Source organism: Myxine glutinosa, chromosome 7, assembly GCF_964187855.1.
Source record: "Myxine glutinosa chromosome 7, kmMyxGlut1.1, whole genome shotgun sequence".
In the NCBI taxonomy this organism is placed as follows: domain Eukaryota; kingdom Metazoa; phylum Chordata; class Myxini; order Myxiniformes; family Myxinidae; genus Myxine; species Myxine glutinosa.
The window spans coordinates 8,619,936-8,644,232 of NC_136267.1; the positions used below are offsets into that span (position 1 = coordinate 8,619,936).

Consider the following 24,297-nt stretch of genomic DNA (forward strand, 5'->3'; position numbering starts at 1 on the left):
CGCGTCGTCCGCCCCCACAACAAGAGTGTCAGGCCCACCAAACTCCATTACCAGACGTCCATGCAGCTTAAGAAAATCGTGTCCTAACAGAATATCAGCACATAATGCGGGTAAAACCATAAGGTGTACATCAGGGAAAACCCGTCCCTTTAGCACGAGTTTTAATCGGCATTCCCCCTTCGTGCTGAGCCGAAGCCCCTGGGAAGCCATGAAGATCCGTCTCGTAGACCGCCAGATCCGCCATCCATGCCTGAGCACAAGTCGCTGGTCGATAAAACTATCCGTAGATCCTGTATCCACCAAGGCCCGAACACAATGGCCTTCAACCATAAGGGGAATAAGGGCTTGAGCCAGGCCAGACGAGGCTGCTGGGAGCGGGACTGAGCCCCCCGAATGGGTCGGACCAGCCTCGCGGGTGGATCCTACGCCAGCAGCAGTTTTGCGGTCGTGGCCGGAGTCTGCGTTGACCATGGGGAATCCATTATCGTCATCAGAGGGCTTTCCCCAGCATTCCAGTGTTTCGCGATTCAAAAGCTGACAATTCTGACGAGAAAAGGCCTCCGTAGTATTTGACATCGCCTTTTGACATTTTTGGCAGAAAAAGGCTTCCGTAGTATCCGAAATCGCCTTTTGACATTTTTGGCAGGAAAAGGCTTCCGTAGTATTCGAAATCGCCTTTTGACATTTATGGCCGCTTTGACAAAAGGCTTCCGTAGTATTCGAAATCGCCTTTTGACATTTTTGGCCGCTTTGACAAAAGGCCTCCGTTGTATTTGAAAGCTCCCTTAACTCCTTTGTCGGGGCGTGGGCCGCTGTTAGCTCCTGGACGACTCGAGGAGTACGAGGGGCTTGGCGAGGTTTGAAAGCCCCTTGCGTGGCCCGGAGTTTGGCCAAGGACACGGCCTTTGTGCCCGATGGAGAAGGAGACGGTGGTGGCTGTCCGGTGACGCCCGCCAAGGACGTCTGAGCGCCCAGGGGGCAGCAGAGAGGGGCCCTCCCCTTCGAAGTCGGGTAAGGCGCCGGGTGTCGGGCTTGGCTGGCGGGCTCCGCTATGAGCCCATTCAAGGTCGCTGCGCCCGCGCGTCCGCGACTGCGCGAGTCAACGTGCCGCGAGCCGCGTGCCGTTTTCCTGCACACTTTCGCGAAATGTCCCTTTAGCGAGCACAAATGGCATATAGCGTCACGTGCCGGACACACGACCCGGGCATGACGAGGCCCTCCACAGAAAAAGCATGCGGCCCCGCGCAAGGCCTTGGGTCTGCTGGTCATAACGGCAGCCGTCAGGGCTGGGTCATCCTCCGGAGCATCCCGGGGTTCAGCGAGCGGATCCGCGTCCTCGGCGGTAGCACTTTCCGGCCGGGCGTGTAGTGTGGTGCCCGCCAAAAGGCGCGTGCGGTCGTAGGTGTGCGATTGCATCCGCGCTTCGGTGTATACTGTCGCTTGTTCGAGTGCCGTAGCGAAGGTCAGGTCGGTCTTCTCCAAGAGTTTGAGCCTTAGTTCCTGGGAGGAGACCCCAGCAATGAAGGCATCTAAAAGACGATCATCCTGAGCCTGCGCGGGAGTCCGTGGCTCCCTGACGCTGTCCAGCAAAAGCTGCCGGAGCTCTTGGGCATAGTGATCCATCGCCTCGTTGGGTTGCTGACGTCGCGTTTGCAACAAATAGCGTGCGTACACCGGGCTCTTTTCCTTTATGTATAGCCGTTTAAGCTCGGCGATGGAGAGGTCGTACGTCGCGCATTGAGCGATAGCGTTGTACACCCGGTAGTCGATTTTTGCGTGGAGAGTGGCTAGCTTCGCGGCAGCCGTCGGTGCAGTCTCAGGCTCATCAAAAAGATTCTGCAGTTGTCGGAGCCAGTGCTTCAGCTGCAAGCCTCCATCCGCGGCTTGAGGGTCGGCGCTGAAGATGGACACCGTCAGCGTCTTGTTGCCAGCCATGGATCTTAAATGCAATTAAGTGTTGTGGTAAACCAATCAGGTCCACACAACTTTAGTCCAATGGTTGGTTTAATTGCATTTAGATCATCACATCATTCCTGTAAAGTAGAAATACACAATAAGTATACGATGCGACATCTCATGGGTCCATTCATATCATTCAATGCAAGCAAGCTAGATATTCTATACAGGCGTACCGTTAGCGAGGCTACCGATGTAACATGTCACAAGGGAGAAGTCTCGGAGCACCGTCGCAGCAGCGGGTCTTATAGTCACGCCCCTAGCGGTGACAATAGCGGTGACAACGAGCAGCGAGCATCACCCCGGGTTCAGTACGAATACGATTTCACTACACTTTCAATCCACAGCAGAGATCATTATGGCAAGGTTTCTCAGTCTGCGCATGCGTGAATGGAATTTAACGGCTTGTTGTTTATTTGTTTGTTTTTTGTGTTTCATCAAAGTTTTATTTTTGTTTTGGTATGAGTGCAATGCGTCAGAGACAATGTTGCTTCCTCCCGTTAGAATCATTGTAATAGCATCAGCCGTTGTTGTACTAGGCTGGCTGAAGAAAGAAGGACAATTCTGCGGTTTGGTTATCTCCCAACTTGGTACTTTAGCGATGTATTCTGGCGTCTTATTAGTCTTGGTAGTTCTGAAAATGCTCGAGAAGAAAAGGTATGGCTTTTAAAAGCTTATGACTTCGCTCTGTAGTATCGTTTCAGTGTATCATTTTGTACACATGATTGGGTGTTTATTTATCCTATGCTATTGGGGTCAGTTAGGGTTACCTTGTATTTTCGTACTCTTGGAGAGATATACTGTGCTCAGAGAGAGAAGATTCACAAAAGTCCCTCTCTCCACAAACTGATCACAAATGGTTGATGATTTAGTGTCCGGAAGTAACCCAAAATGTTCCGTTCTCTCACATTTATTTCCATTCAGTTGAAAGCCTAATAACCATAACATTATAACTTGTGACCATTTCACATTACTCTACTTTTTGAATAAAATAGTCACCCAACAAACATTACACAATCGTATCGAATAAACAATTCATCCAGTATCTAATCAAAGACTTTTGAGCATAAACATCGCACTCTACCTAACAGACACTCGTAAAGGATAATTGTGACACTCTATTCGAATATGCCCCTCGATCCCCGAAAAAGGAACATCTACGGATACGAGAGCTGGACGAGCAGGAACTGGCCCGGGAGCTGGTGGCGCTTCACGAACAACTAGCCGAGAAACAGGGCCAAGGGCAATGCTATCAGGACCAGCTGAAGCTCTGCAGGAAGCAGTTGCAGGAAGTGCTTTGTGAGAAGGTGAGTCGATTGTGAGAATATAATGCCAAACGCCCAACCCAGGACATCAACTGTATCATACTGGAAATCCTCTCACGACCCATCCCACCCACCCTTACATCAAAAATACTCATTGGATTTAGCATTCTAACGTTAAGGTACTGATTTTAAATCAACAAAAGCCAGACAAACTCAAGCTCCAAAGGCTTGTAGCATTTCAGTGATCTATTGGTATTTAGAGTCGGGTCCCCTATGGGACTGGCTGTAGGATGTTCTGCACATTCACTAACAGTGGAGTTTATTTGGATGCCATTCTCTCCTACGTTTTGGCTCCAGAGGTCGGCATCCCTCAAGGTATTGTTCTTGGACCAATCCTGTTCTTGATCTGCATTTATGATCTATCTCCATCACTGAAAAATCCATTGTCATTTTGAAGATAACTTCACAGTCACTTGGCCAGGTAATTCACGCCGACAACTCGTTGCCTTGAGAATAATTTGATCATCTAATTTGAACAGGGCCTTTGGTAAGTATTCACACTCAATGACTTTTTCACATTTTGTTGTGTTAAAGCCTGAATTTTAAATGGATTGAATAGAGTTTTTTTGACACTGATCTACACATAATACACCATAATGCCAGTGGAATTTTTTCTTTTAACAAAATAATACAAAATTAAAAATACAGAAGTATTGCATCTGCATACAAGCATCTTTGGCTGCAACAAAGTCTTCTTGGGAATGTCTATCAGCATTGTACATCTGAATTTGGGGAGTTTCTCCCATTCTTCCTTGCAGATTTGCTCAAGCTCTGTCAAGTTGGATGGGGAGCGTCGGTGAACAGCAATCTTCAAGTCTTTCCACAGATTCTCAATGGGATTCCAATCTGGGCTTTAGCTGAGCCACTCAAGGACTTTCACGTTCTTGTTTTGAAGCCATTCCAGTGTTGCTTTTGCTGAATGCTTGGAGTCATTGTCCTGTTGGAACGTAAATCTTCGTCACAGTCTAAGGTCTTTTGCACTCTGAAGCAGGTTCTCCTCAAGGATTTACCTGTACTTGGCTCCATTCATTGTTCTCTCTATCCTTACAAGTTTCCCAGTCCCTGCCGCCGAAAAGCATCTCCATAGCATGATGGCGACGCCACCATGCTTCACGGTAGGGATGATGTTACATGGGTGATGAGCTGTCCTCGGTTTCCACCAGATGTAGCGCTTTTCATTCAGGCCCAAGAGTTAAATTTTCATCTCACCAGACCCAAGAATATTTTGCTGCATGTTCTCAGTCTTTCATGTACGTTTTTGCAAACTCCAGGTATGCTGTAATGTGCCATTTTCTCAGGAGTAGCTTCCGTCTGGCCACTCCCACATGAAGCCTAGATTTGTGATGTGCTGCAGAGTCTGTTTTTTTTTTTTTTTTTTTTTTTTTTTTTTGTATACAAGGTCGAGGCTCGTGAAAGAGCGAACATTAATCACACAGAAAGACAAACCGACACATAAAACATATAACATAGGGAGCGGTAGACAAGATGGGGAGAGAGGGGGAAGGACACAAACACAACATTTGAGAGCAGTGACCGAGAGACATGGAGACATCGAGAGATCTGAGAGAGGGCGAGGGCTTGGGGGGGGGGGGGGGGGCGTGGGAAGGGGGCGGTGGGAGAGGTATAAAACATATGGACACTGCCAGGACTTCCAGGAAAGAAGTTGGAATTTCAAACAAGGTGGATCTGGGGTGAATTAGCGGGGGTAGAAAAGATCAAGGTTTTGGATGGGGGAAGATAAGAGATGGTGGTGAACAGCTGTTTTAAAGACCTGGAGGGAGGAGTGGGATTGAAGGGAGTGAGGGAGTTTGTTCCAGAGGCGGGAGAAAAGAGGAATGAAAGAGTGAAGGTGAGCAGAGAGCCGAGATTTCGGCAGTTTAACCATCAGAGGGTTGCTGGCAGATCTTGTGCGACCTGTAGGAATATTTGGGGGACAGAGCACAGAGAGAGCTGGGGGTGCAAGGCCGGAGAGGAGTCGGTAGAAGACAGAAAGACCACCTACCTGCCTGCCTGCGGTGAGTGAGTGAAAGGCCCTCAGAGATAGCTTCATCGCGGGAGATTCCAATAATTCTGAAAGCTTTGGTTTCAACAGCGTGAAGCCGAGCTAGGTGTGAGGCAGGAGCACCGGCCCATAGGGGAGAACAGTATTCCATTCCATGCTTTTCGGCGGCAGGGACTGGGAAACTTGTAAGGATAGAGAGAACAATGAATGGAGCCAAGTACAGGTAAATCCTTGAGGAGAACCTGCTTCAGAGTGCAAAAGACCTGTTGTCCTTCCGGCAGTTTCTCCAATCTCAGCCAAGGAACTCTCGTTTTGTCAGAGTGATCAATAGGTTCTTGGTCACATCCCTGATCAAGGTCCTTCTTGCCCGGTCGCTCAGTTTAGTCAGACGGCCAGCTCTAGGAATAGTCTGGGCAGTTCCATATTCTTTCCATTTCCTAATAATGGAGCTCACTGTGCTCTTGGGAACTTTCAACACTATAAATTGTTTTATACCCTTCCTCAGATCTATTCCTCCTCACAATTCAATCTCGGAGTTCTACGGACAGTTCCTTGGACTTCATGGTAGAGTTTCTGCTCTGACATGCACTGTGAACTGTGGGATCTTACATAGAAAGGTGTGTTTCTTTCTAAATCATGTCCAATCAATTGAATTGGCCACAGATGCACTCCAATCAAGTTGTAGAGACATCTCAAGGATGATTAAAGCAAATTGGATGCACCTGAGCTCATTTTGGAGTGTCATCGCAAAGGGGTTGAATACTTTTTGGCTCAATACATTTCAGCTTTTCATTTTTAATTATTTTGCAAAAAACCCCCAAAAGAAACACATTTCCACGTTGACATTACAGGGTATTATGTGTAGATCAGTGACAATAAAATCTCAATACATCCATTTTAAATTCAGGCTGTAACACAAGAAAATGTGAAAAAAGTCAAAGGGTGTGAATACTTTCTGGAGGCCCTGTATGTATGCAGAGAATCCCCACAATGACATATAGTCATTTTATCCCTCCATAAGGACTGACTGGCTAATTCGCTAATTTACTTCTGTTGTCAGCTTCAGGGAGAGGTATATTCTGGATTTCCTGGGCCTTATCTTCAACTATAACCTGTCTTGGGCAGATATTGTTTCCAAGCTATCCTCCTCGGAATTATCCGGAAGGTCAACTCTTCCTTGCATCCTCAACTTATAATGGTGTACAATACCTTATCCAAAACTGTTATGGTGTGTGGTTGCTTCCTTTAGACTGGTGTTACAGCTCATTTTTCCCCTTTTGAGGGCATGGATTCCTTGGTTTCTCTGTCATTGGTAACTTGTAATAGGAGGTTGAATCCCATTGTCTGATTCTTGTTCATTGCAGGCAGGTTGGTGACTTTGTATGCTTTTACCAGCTTTTCTGGCCTGGCTCCTCCAATCTTCTCACCTCTCTGCCCATTCCCTGTTCTTTCAGATTGTATGTGCCCGACCAGAATGCTGAACTTGTCACCCTTCTCTCGTGGCAGTTCAACGTGACTTATATTCATGAATTCTTCTCCTTGGCATGTGGAATAGTCTTCTCTCATCCTCTTCTCTGCAGGCGTTCAAGTATCCTGCCATCTGACTCATCTTGTTTCCTTCTCTTTTTGTATCTCCTGAACTTTACTACACCTACCGACCCTAGCTGCCAATCTTGAGAAACGCTCCTCCTCATGGTGTGGTACATTTGTCCTCCTGTCTTCACCCCATTTTATGTTGACCTTTTGCTTCCTGGTGTTCTGCTTTTCCATGAGCCTCGACACGTATATAAAATACAAGAAAACAAATAATTGCAAGTTTACTTGAAAATGTTCTGCGTTTTGTGCTGGGTAGGAGGAACTGGCCCATGTGCGTGAAAAACTGCGCCTTGTTGAGGACGAACATGCAGGCGATGCTCAACGCCTCAAGCTCCTGAGTGAGGAGTTGCGTCGTGCTGCCAACACTCGAGACACAACCGCGGCTGAACTGCATCGGCAGCGTATCAATTGTGATTGCTTGCGGAGCAGGATTATAAGCTCGCAGCACGCTGCCGAGGACTCCCTCACTGCCTGGGAACTGGAGAGAGAACGCTTTGTGCAGCAAGCCAAGGTAGGATGGGGTCCTGGCTCAACCTTGTGAGCTCTCCATTTTATGAGGGTAATACTTGTATTATCTATGCCCTATGGTGTTTAAAAATGGTACAATTAAAAATGGTACTTTTACTGCCTATAATGAACACGAAATAACAATAATAGTGGCATCTGATACAACGATACTGCTTCTACTTTGAACATGGTGTATGCTTTCATTAATCTGTTCCTGTGGAAGCTCAAATAATAAGGTCACAAGCCCCAGCTGTATGCTGCAATATACTGTATGCTGCAATGCACTGTATGATGCGATGCACTGTATGCTGCGATGTACTGGATGCTGTGATGTACTGTATGCTGTGACAGACTGTATGCTGTGATGTACTGTATGCTGTAACGTATTGTATGCTGCAGGGGACTGTATCGTATGCTGCAACATACTGTATGCTGCGGTGTACTGTATGATGTGGCGTACTGCATGCTGTAAGTTACTGCATGCTGCAACGTACTGCATTCTGCGACGTACTGTATGCTGTGATGCACTGTATGCTGTGACGCACTGGATGCTGTGACGTACTGTACGCTGTGAAGGACTGTACGCTGCGACGTACTGTATGCTGTGACGCACTGTATGCTGTGACATACTGTATGCTGTGACGTACTGTATGCTGCAATGTACTGTATGCTGTAACGTATTGTATGCCGTAGGGTACTGTATGCTGCAACATACTGTATGCTGCAATATACTGAATGCTGCAACATACTGCATGCTGTAAGTTACTGCATGCTGCAACGTACTGTATGCTGCGATGGACTGTATGATGTGATGTACTGTATGATGCGACGTACTGCATGATGCGACGTACTGCATGCTGTGACGTACTGTATACTGTGACGTACTGTATGCTGTGACATACTGTATGCTGTGACATACTGTATGCTGCAATGTACTGCATGCTGTAACGTATTGTATGCCGCAGGGCACTGTATGCTGCAACATACTGTATGCTGCAACATACTGTATGCTGCAACATACTGTATGCTGCAACATACTGCATGCTGTAAGGTACTGTATGCTGCGGTGTGCTGTATGATGCGGCGTACTGTATGATGCGACGTACTGTATGATGCGACATACTGTATGCTGCGACATACTGTATGCTGCGACATACTGTATGCTGCGCCGTACTGGCTGCTGTGCCATACGGCATGCCGCAGCATACTGTACACCAACGTACTGTATGCTGCGACGTACTGTATGCTGCGGCATACTGTATGCTGTGACATACTGTATGCTGTGACGTACTGTATGATGTGACATACTGTATGATGCGATGTACTGTATGAAGTGACGTACTGTATGAAGTGACATACTGTATGCTGAGACATACTGTATGCTGCGGCATACTGTATGCTGAGGTGTACTGTATGCTGCGACATACTGTATTCTGTGGTGTACAGTATGACGTGGTATACTGTACGCTGTGATGTACTGTATGCCGAGATGCACTGCATGCGGTGACGTAGTGTATGCTGCGATGTACTGTATGCCGCGACAGACTATGCTGCGACGTACTGTATGCTGCGACATACTGTATGCTGCGATGTACTGTACGCTGCAACGTGCGGTATGCTGCGACGTGCGGTATGCTGCGACGTGCGGTATGCTGCGACGTGCGGTATGCTGCGACGTGCGGTATGCTGCGACGTGCGGTATGCTGCGACGTGCGGTATGCTGCGACGTGCGGTATGCTGCGACGTGCGGTATGCTGCGACGTGCGGTATGCTGCGACGTGCGGTATGCTGCGACGTGCGGTATGCTGCGACGTGCGGTATGCTGCGACGTGCGGTATGCTGCGACGTGCGGTATGCTGCGACGTGCGGTATGCTGCGACGTGCGGTATGCTGCGACGTGCGGTATGCTGCGACGTGCGGTATGCTGCGACGTGCGGTATGCTGCGACGTGCGGTATGCTGCGACGTGCGGTATGCTGCGACGTGCGGTATGCTGCGACGTGCGGTATGCTGCGACGTGCGGTATGCTGCGACGTGCGTTATGCTGCGACGTGCGTTATGCTGCGACGTGCGTTATGCTGCGACGTGCTGTATGCTGCGACGTACTGTATGCTGTGACGTGCAGTATGCTGTACTGTATGACGTACTGTTTGATGCTGTGATGTACAGTATGCTGCGACGTGCTGTATGCCATACTGTATGACGTACTGTATGATGCTGTGATGTACACTATGCTGCGGCGTGCAGTATGCTGCGACGGACTGTATGCTGCGACGGACTGTATGCTGCGACGGACTGTATGCTGCGACGGACTGTACGCTGCGACGTACTGTACGCTACGAAGAGCTGTACGCTGCGACATACTGTATGCTGCGATGTACTGTATGCTGCAATGTACTGTATGCTGTGACGTACTGTATACTGCAACCTACTTTACATTGCAACCTGCTACATGCTGTAACTTGCTGCCCAATGCAACCCTCTGCATGCTGCGACGTACTGTATGCAGCGGCATACTGTACGCCATGACGTACTGTATGCAGCGGCATACTGTATGCTGTGACGTACTGTATGCTGTGACGTACTGTATACTGCAACCTACTTTACAATGCAACCTGCTACATGCTGCAGCCTTCTGCATGCTGCAACCTGCTGCATCTCACTGCACACTGTAACACGTTCCACACTGCCACCTTCTGCATCCCAATAACCCACTGTATCCCAATCAGTAGTTTGTTGTGTGTGTTGATTGAATGATTTATCTAGACCAGGGGTCAGCAACCTTAGGCACGCGTGCCACCTTTGGCACGCGGCAGCATAATCATTGGCACACTGGCGAAAGCAGTGCCCTCTCAGCTGCATGCCAAATCACCTCTTGAACAGCCATTGGCTGTTGCGGGGCCTGACTTAATTAGTTTGATTGACGGTATGGCCTCCCGCTCACATTTCCCACAGGAATTGCAGTGAAGCGGTTCAGGTTCGGTAGATAATGGCAACCCCGCTAGCTAAGAAAGCTGAAGTAAAGGTTCGGGCATTCCAGACCCCATGGACAGAAGAGTGGGGTTTTGTTTTTCAGAAGGACCATGCTGTGTGTACTTTATGTTTTGAAAATGTTGTTTGTCGAACGTCGAGTGTTGAGCGCCATTTTGAGAGAAAGCACGAGAAAACTTTCAAAGATCAGGCAGACAAGGCAGAATCCATCAAACGTGCCGTGTCCAGGTATGGGAAGCAAGCCAACACCCTCAAAATCTTTGCCACTGCTAAAAACCATGCGACTGAAGCAAGATATCGCATTGCTCATTGCATTGCGAAATGCGGAAAGCCATTCACTGATGGTGAATATATTAAAGAGGCTTTTCTCTGTAGCTCAGAGGTTCTGTTTGAAGGTTTACCAAACAAAGAGATAATCAAATCAAGAATGAATGATATTCCCATGTCAGCTAGAAGTGTTGAGCGACGCATCGAAGAAATGGCAGAAAATGTCAGAGCGCAGCAAATAGCTGGGTTAAAAGATGCTGTGGTATTTAGCATTGCACTTGACGAGAGCGTGGACATGAATGACATACCACGTTTGATAGTCATGGCAAGATACTGTGATTTGACTGCAAGAGAGGAACTCTGCTGCTTAAAGCCAATGTCGGACACAACAAAAGGTGAGGACATAGCCAAGGTGTTTATGGAACATTTTGAGGAGCGAGGGATTGACATCAGGAAGATTTTTGCAGTGACAACAGATGGCGCCCCCGCCATGGTCGGGAAACAGACGGGAGCTGTCGGATTAATTGAGGAAAACGTCGGTCACCCCATCATGAAACTCCACTGCATAATACACCAATAAAACCTCTGTGCACAGACGTCAATTTCAGATCTTAATGAGGTTATGGCTACGGTAGTAAAGGTTATTAACTTCATAGTTAAGCGATCTGCTCTGACACACCGACAGTTCCAGTCCCTGCTCGAGGAAATGAACTGCACATACAAAGATATCCCTCTCCACTCAGCGGTTAGCTGGCTAAGCTGCGGAAAAGTTTTGGAGCGGTTTGTCAGCTGCTTTGATGCCATCAAGGCCTTCCTGCCTGAAAAGGGCCAAAACTACCCAGAACTCGAGGACAAGAAGTGGGTTGTGAAACTTATGTTTCTCACGGATATTACGGGATACCTCAACGAGCTCAATCTCCGACTGCAAGGTGCAGGGCAAATTGTTTTGGACATGTTCGACACATGGACGATTTTGTCGGCAAGCTAGCAATCTTTTCAAGCGATGTTGCTACCTCCACTTTCCGCTATTTCAGACACGTAAGGGAGCTGTCCTCGCAGCACAACATCAGCACTGCTGAAATATGCAGATACCTGAGTGAGTTTGAGTCGGAGTTCACAACACGATTTGGGGACTTTCAGAAGTATGGACCCATGTTCTCTTTCTTGATCAAGCCAGACAGCTTTGATGGACACGAATTGGATTTATCTCTGATAGACTGGTTGGATACACAGGACATGGAAATGCAGCTGATTGAGCTGAAGAGTTCAACACTGTGGGTGACTAAGTTTGCAGAGCTACAGAAACGACTAGAAACCACGGCAGCGCAAGATCACGGAACCTGCATCTTCACCTGCTGGACATCCGTGCCGAAGAAGTTCAGCTGTCTCCGGAACGTTGCACTGGCTTTGCCGTCAGTCTTCGGGTCAACGTACCTCTGTGAGCAGATATTCTCACACATGAAGAACGTGCTCAGCCCCTCCCGCAGTCGTTTGACAACCGACCACTCCGAAGCATGTGTGCAACTTAAAGTGACTAACTACAACCCCCAGATAATGGAGCTCAGCAAAGGAAAGCAGGGCCAGGGATCACACTGACTGGTAGGCATCTGTTTATTTGTGGTACACATGGGTTTGCATATGTAGCTGTTTGTCCATCTCTTTTTTTAGCCGCGTCGCAGACGCTGGTCATAGAGTGCCCTCTGCTGTTGTTGTTGTTGTTCTTCTTGTTCTTGCAGAGAAGACAAAACCTCAAAGCTCCACCCATTCTGGGAACCATAGCTCCACCCATTCTGGGAGAGCCTTCATATAAACAAATATCCACCATTTTATTAACTCGCATAGCTTTGAGGCCTGTTTTGTAGGCCCGTGGTGTCTTCCTCTCTCACACAGTTTTATTTCAAATCAAATTCGATATATCATTTCATTTTTCACAGTCGCTAACATAGTTTTAGACTCAGTTGAAAAAAAATGGGAAGAAAATCCGATGAAAGTTGCCCTTTATAGAACGAAATGAATTCTCAAAGGCCTGTAACTTCAAGTCCATTGAGATTTTTTTTTTTTTAATCGCGGCATGGTCAGTCATACACTGCCCGAAATAAGAGATGGGAAAATGCCGAGATATATATATATTTTGTTTAAATCGCGGCATGGTCAGTCATACACCGCCCGAAATAACAGACGGGAAAATGCCGAGATATATTAAAAATTCGTCCATTTGATGACAATCGTCACGATGAAATATTTAATTTATACGTCGTCACAATAATGTGGAGAGAGGAGCACAGCTTCGTTCACGTGTCGCCACACACGGGAAATTGCCGAGATATATATTTTTTAAATCGCGGCATGGTCAGTCATACACCACTTGAAATAACAGACGGGAAAATGCCGAGATATATTAAAAATTCGTCGCCACACACGGGAAATTGCCGAGATATATTTTCACTTTGCACAAAAATAACATCAAGTAATCGAATCAATAGGAATGTCCTGTGCCTATAACATCGACGTTATAGGCACAGCTGCATCTAGGCATTGTGTAACATCGACGCAGCTTTTGTTTTAATTAAAACTTTTTGTACTTGTTCCAACTCAGATGTGGATGTTTTCATGAGGATGGCAGCAATCTTGTATAGTACTAGTATTTCTGTTTGATACAGTTTATTCTCCCTTTTTGACATTTGTTCCCAATGCAATATGTTGTAAATGAGTTCCTGAAAGCAGTGTTTTGAAATGGGGCCCGTGCATATAATTTGTCACCTCATGGGGGACAAATTTTACAATGATAAAATGATCATTACAATGTCCTAATTATGTGAGATAAATGTTTCTTTAAAATGTTGTTGCTATGCATGTAGCCTATATGGATGGAATAAAATTCCATGTCTGTTGGAAATATTTTTTTGATGTGGTGTCATAATTAAACTTAATGTTAAACTTAATGTTGATATGGCACACGAATTAACAAGAACATTTCAAACTGGCACCATGTCAAAAAGGTTGCCAACCCCTGATCTAGACTCCAGAGTACACGGAATCTTGTGGTGAGGCTGTTGCCCAGAAACAACTTGCCTTCGTCTCCTGGAAAGCAAATCCAACGGAAGGAAATCTCATTTCCTTTCACAAAGCCCGAAACAAGTGTGTGTCCACCCTCAGGCGAGCCAGGAAACAATATCTTTCCGTTCTCAAGACCGAACTCTCTTATCTGTCTCCCTCTTCCAAATCCTGGTGGCATCTGGTCAAATCCGTTTCTGGTGTTTGTTCCCCCTCCATCCCCTCCCTTACCTCAAACGGCTACACAGCTGACTCCGCACGTGAAAAAGCTGAATGCCTCAACTCTGTGTTTGCCTCTAAATCTTGTGTCCCAAACCCATCCCTCTCTGTACCCACCATACCCAGTCGTACCCTGCTGCTCCTGGACTCCGTGTCCTTTCCTCCTGACAAGGTGGAAAAGTTTCTGTCAACCCTCGACTCTGATTCTGCAACTGGACCCGACGGCATCAGCCCACGGGTCCTAAAATCCTGCTCTGCCGCTCTATCTCACCCTCTCTCTGTTCTCTTCACCCTCTCTTTTGCTCAAGGTCAACTGCCATCTGCTTGGAAATCAGCCAACATCACCGCTATGCACAAAAAAGGTGCAAAAACAGATCCTAGCAACTACAGACCAGTCAGCCTTCTCCCAATTATCAGCAAAGTCATGGAATCCATCATTGCTTCGGATATGAAATCTTTCCTCTTCTCCAATGGCTTGATCTCTAATCATCAATTTGGTTTCAGACCAGGTCACTCTACTCTGGACATGCTGCTTCTGCTGTCTCAACAATGGATGGAGGTCCTCAATGCCAAACAGGAAATTAGAGCTGTCTCCCTCGACATATCACGTGCCTTCGACACAGTCTGGCACCCCGCTCTGCTCACCAAACCCTCCTCCTTTGGTATCCATGGAAATCTCCACGCATGGCTGGCGGACTTCCTCTCTAGTCGTCGTCAACGTGTGGCCCTGAATGGGTTTCTCTCATCTCCTCTTCCTGTTCAGGCTGGAGTTCCCCAAGGCAGTGTTCTGGGCCCTGTGCTTTTTCTGGTCTCCATCAATGATCTCTCTGACTCTCTTGAAAATCCTCTCTATCTCTTTCCAGATGACTCCACTCTCTGCCGCTCCATTCCTCATCCCTCAGATCGGCAGTCTGCAGCCTCCTCACTCTCTGAAGACTTGGACAAAATCACAGACTGGTCAAACAAGTGGAACATGTCTTTCAATCCTGACAAATCTCACACTCTTACTATGTCTCTCCGAAAAGATCGACTGGACAACCCTCCCATCTACTTTCTCAACAATCCTCTCCAAGAAGTTCTGTCGCTCAAGCTTTTGGGTCTCACTATCTGCCATGATCTTTCTTGGGAAAACCACATTTCCAAGCTGGCCTCCAAAGCCAGTCGCCGACTGGGCATCCTCCGTCGTGCGAAGTCCTTCCTCGGCACACCTGAGCTCCTCACCACCTACAAGGCTTTCATCTGCAGCTCAATGGAATACTGTTCTCCCCTATGGGCCGGTGCTCCTGCCTCACACCTAGCTCGGCTTCACGCTGTTGAAACCAAAGCTTTCAGAATTATTGGAATCTCCCGCGATGAAGCTATCTCTGAGGGCCTTTCACTCACTCACCGCAGGTAGGTAGGTGGTCTTTCTGTTTTCTACCGACTCCTCTCCGGCCTTGCACCCCCAGCTCTCTCTGTGCTCTGTCCCCCAAATATTCCTACAGGTCGCACAAGATCTGCCAGCAACCCTCTGATGGTTAAACTGCCGAAATCTCGGCTCTCTGCTCACCTTCACTCTTTCATTCCTCTTTTCTCCCGCCTCTGGAACAAACTCCCTCACTCCCTTCAATCCCACTCCTCCCTCCAGGTCTTTAAAACAGCTGTTCACCACCATCTCTTATCTTCCCCCATCCAAAACCTTGATCTTTTCTACCCCCGCTAATTCACCCCAGATCCACCTTGTTTGAAATTCCAACTTCTTTCCTGGAAGTCCTGGCAGTGTCCATATGTTTTATACCTCTCCCACCGCCCCCTTCCCATTCCCCCCCCCCCCCCCAAAGCCCTCGCCCTCTCTCAGATCTCTCGATGTCTCCATGTCTCTCGGTCCCTGCTCTCAAATGTTGTGTTTGTGTCCTTCCCCCCCTCTCCCCATCTTGTCTACCGCTCCCGATGTTATATGTTTTATGTGTCGGTTTGTCTTTTTGTGTGATTAATGTTCGCTCTTTCACGAGCCTCGATCTTGTATACAAAAAAAACAACAAAAAAAACAACCAAAAAAAAAACAAAAAACAAAAACAAAAAAAAAAGAGATGTACTTTTCCACCAACGAGCTTCACGTTTATTTGATGATTGATTGATTGGAGTTGATCTGATACATGTGCCCTCATCATGTGAACCTGGTGTGTGCAATGCCAGTCACAGAGCGATCAAGTAACCGCGCTCTCTGAAAACCTGCAAAAGTTGCTTTTGAGTTTACGTGAAGAGCGGCGACTGGCTGGGGGCCTACAGCGGCGGCTTGCTCAGCAGGAGGATTGTACCAAGGTTGGCATTTTGATTGTTCCATTGCCAAGTTTGAACCCTGTCTTGTCGTTTCGTGGTGCAAACTCTGCCGATTGAGTTAAGAGTTAAACAGCCAAATGAGAAGCCATGAAACAAACATCATGTGTATTTGCTGCATCTCCTGAATGTTTAATTTAAATATTAAAGCAGCTAATTAACACAACACTACACTGTCATTAAAATATCATCATTGGCTTTTGTTACATTCTTTTGTTCTAATATCTTCTTACACTTTTGTTGAGGACTCTACTTATACATTGGTTTGTTAAGTTAAAATATACTTTTACTCCAAATCATATTTTACGATTTGTTGCTTTTGTTGTTGAATTTCCATGAGGTTTAGTTGAATAAGGAGTTGAGAGCGAGCTAATGAAGAGAAGGTTTCCGTCATCACAGCCACATCATCGGACGTAATGAGCTAATCACAGATTCTCGACCAATCATAAATCGCAACAAAAGAGTAAAAGATGAACCAGTGGTAGCTCTCGGGTACGCGCCAGGGTCTTTTGGTGATTGTCGCACCGGTGTTGCTGTCACCCATCCGACGTATTCTCGTGGTGAACTCTAATCTCATTCCTCACACTGAATCCTCTCTCTTGGCTCTGCTCAGGTGCAGCTATCGGAGAAACTGCGGGAATTCCGGGAAATGAAGGCAACCCTTGCAGTGATGAGTAACGACAGGCAACAGCTGCAGCAGGACAACGAGGTTGGGAAAGCGCCGATATGACTTTTCAGACTTGGCAGTCTTCCACTTGCATTTTTAAGTTACGGATGAATAGGATTTCTTTTCTAGCAAAACACACAAACACTTTAAAATGGAATGGTAGAAAAGAACTGCCTCTCAATCAGTGAACCACCTTTAGAGGCCATTTTTCCCTGCAGAGCAGGGGTTGGCCTTTTTTTTCTTCCCTTTTTGAAGCAATGTTTTATGGCCGGATGCCCTTCCTGCCACCAAACCTGTTAGTCACTTCTTGCAATACACAGGGAATTACCAGTTAATTGGTGCTCAATTTGCCGACCTCGGAAGGATGACAGGCTGAGTCAACCCCCCTGGCGTTAATTCCGCGATCGACCGGGATTCGAACCCAGGATCCTAGGATCCTAAGCTGGCACCCTGGCCGCTAGCCCAACACCAGGGTATTAGCCCAACAACAGCTTTAGCATAATTGGATTGAGAAATTAAAATTAAATGCAGCCATAATCTAATCTCATCAGTGCTACGGAAAAGCTAAAGCTGTTGTAAAGGCTAAAAGGAGGTCAAAATAAAGGAGGTCCAATGAATCGACTAATGCCACAATTATTGGTCAAACAGAATATATATATGTATAACTGTGAGAAATAGTAGAAACTACACAGTACGAGCAGGGCGTCTCATTTGCATTGAATAAATAATCGGGAGATTGAATAAGACGCGGACGTAGCTTCAGGGCTTCGATCTTTAATTCGACAAGCTTTCGACCAACAAAGGTCTTCTTCTGAGTCGGCCCCAAGTTCAACGGAAGTCTTTATATATATATATATTGTTGTTGTATATATATTGGAATATACGGTTTGGAATATACGGTACCCTTTGGAATTGGAATATTGGAATATACGGTTGGATTGGAATATACGGTTGGATAATTATAATATATACGTATATACGTAATATATACGTATAATATATACGTATATTATAATATATACGATAATATATATACGTATATTGGAATATACGGTTGGATAATTGGAATATACGGTACCCCCAAGTACAACGGAATATATATATTGTTGCGGTTTTAGAACACACACTTGTATATAAATTCTTGTAAATTCAACATCATTAAAAGGTTAAAGGTAGCACCCCTAGTTAGGCCACAAGCAACACGTAGGCCACCATAGGACTTCAGTTATTTCATTAGTATGTGTTTTAGATAAGGCCGTGTTTCCAATAGTTGAATCTGCGTTGCATCAATTAAACAAGAGTAGGTCCCAATTCCGTCCATTTTGCGACCTCCCTCTCCAAGCGACGCCATTACGCGCCCCTACAGTCGGTGCCTCATAGCTCGCTCAAGCGCCGCCATAAGACATGCGGTGAGGCCAGGAAAAAGGGGGCGGAACGCCAAGAAGAAGGTGTGGCATGTCAACCAGCCGTCAAAGGCGTGGCCGGTAAGCCCTCACCAGCCAACCAGGGCCGAGGTGAGATCGCCGACAGGCGTGGCTTTGTGGAGTGTGGAGTGATCGCGTGGCGCGTTATAAAAAGGCGAGCGCAAAGCCCTTTTACGGACTTGGATGGGAGAGCGCACATTTGCGAGAGGTCTGGCACGATTCGCGCATTGTAACAGGACTTGGACGGGAGAGCGCTGGTTGTACGGAACTGGTTGGAGGCGCGCGCGTTGTAAACTCTTTAATGAGAGAGCGCCGGTTGTACGAGACTTGCTGAAGAAGGGTGCACTTGCATTAGAGAACATTGGAGCGGGTGCGTTTAGCACGACCGTACAAATATTACGTACGCAGCGTCCCAGCCTCCCACGTTACATAAACTGTCTGCTCGCGTCCAACTACGCGCGAAGCTGCCTGCCGGGTTTCGTACGCTGGACCGGAGCCTGGACCCCATCGCCGGACCATCTACAATCCATCTACAATCCATCTCCAATCCCTCTACCTGACCATCCACCAGCTACAATCCCCGTGTGAGTGTGTATGTTTGTCTGGGGTCCTACGTTAAGACTGCAATAAGACTGCCCTGTGTGCTGCTTCTTCCTCTTCCTTTCCTGTACATCCTTTATTTTCCTCTTCTTTCTGTACATTTGTTAATAAACCCATTTTTGTTCGTCCTACCTTCTGGTTTCCTCTCCATCCGATCGCATCCGTCCTTTCTATCATTGGGTAAACGTGGCGCGATTGAAACCGCTCAGAATCGGGTTTAGTCTCTTTGTTAATAGCTCGGATCGCGGATTGCTATCCGCTCGGCATTTTCCATCGTATCCGTGGTTCGAGCGGGAGTTATTCCCTCATTTCCGGCCGGCGTTGGTACTTAGGTAGTAGTGAACCCCTAGGCCTAACAAACCCTATCTAACGCCGCGCCGGGAAGGACGTTCTAACCCCCAGGACTCGGGTCGGTCAGATAAAAAGACAAGGGGATTAACCCCCCCCCCCCTGATAAGGGGAGCGCAGACCCCCGAGATCCGTAACAATTGGTAGTCAGGATTTGGGATTTGGAACCCAGGACTAAATTTGTTAGACAAAATTTTGGACACCAATTGTGCATATTGGGCATAACAATTGGTGTCTGGGTGCGGGATTTGGACCCGAACCAAATTTTTATATTTTTGGACAAAAATTTGGTCGAAATTACGAGCGGCCGAAATTTTTATTAACATCCAAATTGAATTGTGCCATGGATAACCAAGGCGATCGGATGCCGGTGGGGGAAATAGAAGAGGAGTTAGAGGCAACCCAGGACCCCAGGGAAGAACAATTGGGAGAGATGGAGGAGGTAAATGAAGAAGGTGCGGTAGTGGGGGTTGCAGGCGCACAAAATGGCGGCGCCTCACCCATGGCGACGAGGGCCGCGCCCGCTGCGCAAGCGGGAGGGATGGACATGCAGGACCTCATGGCGCAGCTACAGGCGGTCATACAAATGGAGATGGCAAAGAATAGTAAGCAGATGGAAAATAAAATGGATGCTCAGAGTAATAAACTGGGGGAGCAATTGGGAAGTCAAATTGGGGGGTTAGAAGTCAAATTGGGGGGATTAAAAAGCAAATTTGGGGGATTAGACAGCAAATTGGGGGGATTAGAAAGCAAATTTGGGGGATTAGACAGCAAATTGGGGGGGGGGGGGTTAGAAAGTAAATTAGGGGCCCAATTGGAGGACGTGAGCAGCCAAATGAACGAAGGGTTAACGGGGTTGGAAAACAGGATGGCCACCCGAGAAAATCAAACGAAAAGAATGAAGGACTAGTTAACAGGGTTCGAAAACAGAATGGGTGGCCACATAGAAAAATATGGGAGAGACATAGACCGCAGATCGGGTGGAAAGGTTGTGGGGGTACGCGACGAGGTAGCGCGGCTTGAGAAGCGCGGGTTGAGCGAAGTTGAGCAAAGCACAGCCGGGTGGACCGGGATAGACATCGCGACTCGGGGTGTGAAAAACCCGACGGCCGCCGAATTGGACAGGGCAAATTAATATGTGCCGGCGGTCGTCGAGGACAAAGAGAATGTAATGGTGATAGTGGAAATTGGGGTTGGAGAGATGGCAGGTATGGAGGATATATCGGAGATTGAGATGGAATGCATGCAAAGTCTGTAGCCGTGCTCGAGTGATGCCGTGCTTAATCACCAAAATGAAAGTTTGCAGGTGGTGGAGCGAAGAGGAGGAAGCGCCAAGGTGAGTAGGTTAGTATATGGCGCGAAAAGATTTGGCGCAAAGGTTTTTGGCGTGAAAGGATTTTTCGCGCGCTTGGGATCCAGACGTCACCCGGGCGCTCGTAGGAGGTCCTTGGTGCACTGTGTGAGTGGAAATGGCGCGCGTGTGCGAACGGCGCCGAAGAGTGAGTGTATTACAGAGTGCGAGGGAGAATGCACAACAGAGTGTATGTGTGAGAGTGATTGCGAAAGAGTGTGAGATGGATGGAGAGAGTGTGCGAGGATGCACACCTGGGATGGATGAGGAGCATGTGCGAGGATGCACACCTGGGATGGATGAGGAGCATGTGCGAGGATGCACACCTGGGATGGATGAGGAGCGTGTGCGAGAATGCACACCTGGGATGGATGAGGAGCGTGTGTGAGGATGCACACTTGATTTGGTTGTGGCGAGTGTGCGGGGAAGCACACCGGAGCGCGTCATTGGGTGTGCGATAGGGAATTGCACACCCGTGGGTAGGTGTGCGCTGAGTGGGTGTGCAGCAACAGAGTGCACACCCGTGAGTGTTACGGAGTACGTAACAGAGGAGCATGCACCAGGGTGTGTGCGAGAGAGGTGTGTAACGGAGTGTGTGAGTGTGCCTGGGTGGTGTGCACGAGGGAGTGCGGTGGCGGAATTGACGGAGTGTATGGGATGTGTGAGTAGAGAAAGGAGCGCGTGGTGTGAGCATGCGAGTCGGGCATCGACGCTGACCGGGGCAGCGGTTAGGCTGACGGGTAGCCGACGCGAGCTCTCGGGGCGTGGTGCGTTTTGTGTGCTGCGGGGGCCGGTGGGGATCGTTGCCACGTCGCTCCTGCAAGGAGCGCCGTGCACGATTCGGGCCGGGCTCCACCCTGTATGGTCGGTGCCGCGCCATAGCGGCGACCGGCACGATTCTGGGGGAGAAAGGCCAGGTCGGACCTTCGCCCCATGGCGGGCGCGGTGTTCCGACCGGGCGAGGTTGGGTCATCGGGCCGGAGACCGCGAGGTTCCGCGCCGAGATGGACCGTGGAACCTCGGCCCGGTTATGCCTCCTCCCCAGAATCGAAACTGCCGGACGGACCGAACCTACAGGAGAATGTCCATCCGCACGCATAGCCGGCTTTTCGAAGCCGAGCTGTAAAAAGATGTATTTCCACCCCGAGAGGCTCAGAGTAGCAAACGGATAGTGATAGGGATGGCGAATGGTATATGGTGTAGAGGGATGGTAGCTCTACCATCCCTCACATCCATTTTTGGCAGAGGAGCAATAGATTATGGGGTGGCAGTACAAACTAGCCCAGGAGGGTTAGGATAAATGTATAGGGACCTAGAGATGACCATAGGTGACTGAGAGTTAAGTAGTGACATTGTACCTGTAGTGTGGACGTAGAGTAGAGTAGTTGATAATGACGTGGGATGTGCGTAGTATAAGGGATGACGGGGAGCTCTAGTATTAGAAGGGGGTAGATAGCTTCAATGATGCTGTGTGTATGAGAATCTTTGTGGTGAGCGTGATGAAATGAGGCATTGCGTATGGAAGTCCTTATAGTGCTGGTCAGCAAATGAGGCAATGCTCGAGAATGCTGTGTGTGTGAAGAAATTGTGTATGAATGAGATTCCTGGTTATGCTGGTGAAATGAGGAATTGAGAGGCAATGCTCGTGAAAGGTGTGTGTGTGTGTGTGTGTGTGTGTGTGTGTGTGTGTGTGTGTGTGTGTGTGTGTGTGTGTGTGTGTGTGTGTGTGTGTGTGTGTGTGTGTGTGTGTGTGTGTGTGTGTGTGTGCGTGCGTGCGCGCGCGTGTGCGTTAATGACGATGAGTGCATTGGCTTGCATGGTGTGCAAGTAGAGCTTGGCGTTATGGAATGAATGGAGTGGGAGTGTGGAGTGGAGTGCATGGTGCGAAGGAGTGCATGGTGCGAAGGAGTGGATGGGGGGAAGAATGGACCCCTTTACGAATAACCGGGGAGGTGTAGATTAAAGGTAGGTAGAGGGAGTAGGTAAATTGTGGTTGGATATTGACATCTGTGGTGCGCGTAGTAGTACAGAAGTGTTTGGATGGGTGCATGAGTGTATGGAATGGCCGGGCGTGTGGACTGTTATTGAGTATGGTTGGTTGAGCACTCCGCCACTGGTAGTCTGTCGGCCATGTGAGGCCGCAGGTAGGCTCTGGGAGCCAGTCAGAGTAGTTGTGAGTTGTTCAGTGGGGCCCGAGGACCCAAGGGAAGGACCCGGGTAGCCCAATGCCAAGGAGGGCATCAGAGGGGTTAAGTGCCAGGAGGGGCCTTCCCCAGTTTAGGTAGTTGCAGGAGCAGTTAAGCTCGGGTGGCGACTTCAGTGGCGGAGGTGTGCAGGTAGTTGGACCTGCTAGTAGAGCCACACGACCCAGCCCCGAAATTGTGCAAGGGCACAGTGTGAAAAATTGGGGGAAAAAAATAAATAAATAAAATAAAATAAAATAACCACCTTTAGAGGCCATTTTTCCCCGCAAAGCGGGGGTTGGCCTTTTTCGGGCACCGTGGTTGTTGTTGTTTTTGTTGGTCTCCTTTTTGAAGCAATGTTTCACGGCCGGATGCCCTTTCTGCCGCCAACCCTTTTTGTCGCCTTTTACGACAAACAGGGAATTACCAGTGAACTGGTACTCAATTAGCCGACCTCGGAAGGACGACAGGCTGAGTCAACAGTGTGAAAAATTGGGGAGTGAGACCCAAATTCGTAGGGCACCGCAGAGTGGGCAATGGGGAATTCGGTTTTTAGAACCGCATAGTTTAAAGAGGTTCTCTTTTTGAGGCCAAAAAAAAAAAAAAGAGCACCTCTTTAAACTATGCGGTTCTAAAAAAAAAAAAAAAGTGTTATGATTGTTATGATTTATGGGTGCGAGACATGGGGTAATGAACCTAGAGCAGCAACGAAGGTTGGAAAGGGTGGAAATGCGAATGGTTCGATGGATGTGCGGAGTATCGTTGAGAGAGAGGAAGACAAATGATGAATTGTGAAAAATGATGGGAATAGAGCCTGTGATTGATGTTGTGAAGAGGAACAGGTTGAGATGGTTTGGTCATGTGTTGAGGAAGGATGACAGTGACTGGTTGAGAAGAGTGATGGAAATGAATGTAGAAGGAAGTAGAGGATGGGGAAGACCGAGAAAGACTTGTCCAAAGATGGTGGAAGAAGAAATGCGGGCAAGGGGGTTAACAAGGAGAGATGCAGAAAATAGGGCAAGATGGAGAAGATTGTCATGGGGACCACAAGGCTCACCCCCGCTCTCGCAGGGAAAATGGCCTTAAAATGCATGTTGTTGTTGTTGTTGTTGTATAGTTTAAAGAGGCCGATTGGCAGGGTACGACCCCGGGTAGTCTAAATGAGTTAATGTCATTGGTGTAGTTAGGAAGAGAAACCCCCTTTGCATCATCCACAGCCATGCACCGACGAGGACGAAGCTCCACACCAGTACCAAGTGAACGATTTGAGTGAGTAAGACGCATCATGACGTGATGAGACATTGTGTTTGTTCCATTCCTTCCTTCCAGGGAGGGATTGGGAGACGAATTTGGAGTAGAGGGGGATATGGGAGACAGGACGTAGAGACGGATTTGAATTTGTAAATACCAGGAAGGGCAAGGGTAGTGTAAGCTGACATTGGGGGGGAACGGACGGTTAGGGACGAGCTTGCTCTGCTCACTCTTCCGCGCC

At 48.0% G+C, this 24,297-nt stretch overlaps 1 protein-coding gene across 9 annotated transcripts in view; it reads left to right on the top strand.

Moving 5' to 3' along the window:
* Positions 1-24,297, top strand: part of LOC137430971 (calcium-binding and coiled-coil domain-containing protein 1-A) — a 147,644-nt gene that overhangs the window by 91,080 nt on the left and 32,267 nt on the right. For 7 of the 9 annotated variants that reach the window (XR_010985168.2, XM_068121781.2, XM_078781271.1 and 4 more), the window contains 4 exons: positions 3,108-3,263; positions 7,136-7,390; positions 16,092-16,217; positions 16,846-16,941. Coding sequence is in view for 8 of the 9 variants with exons in the window: in XM_068121781.2 (XP_067977882.2) it covers positions 3,108-3,263; positions 7,136-7,390; positions 16,092-16,217; positions 16,846-16,941 (633 nt within the window). In the remaining variant the exon portion in view is untranslated. The remainder of the gene's footprint in view (positions 1-3,107; positions 3,264-7,135; positions 7,391-16,091; positions 16,218-16,845; positions 16,942-24,297) is intronic. The other 2 variants (XM_068121780.2, XM_078781270.1) reach the window with 1 other exon arrangement.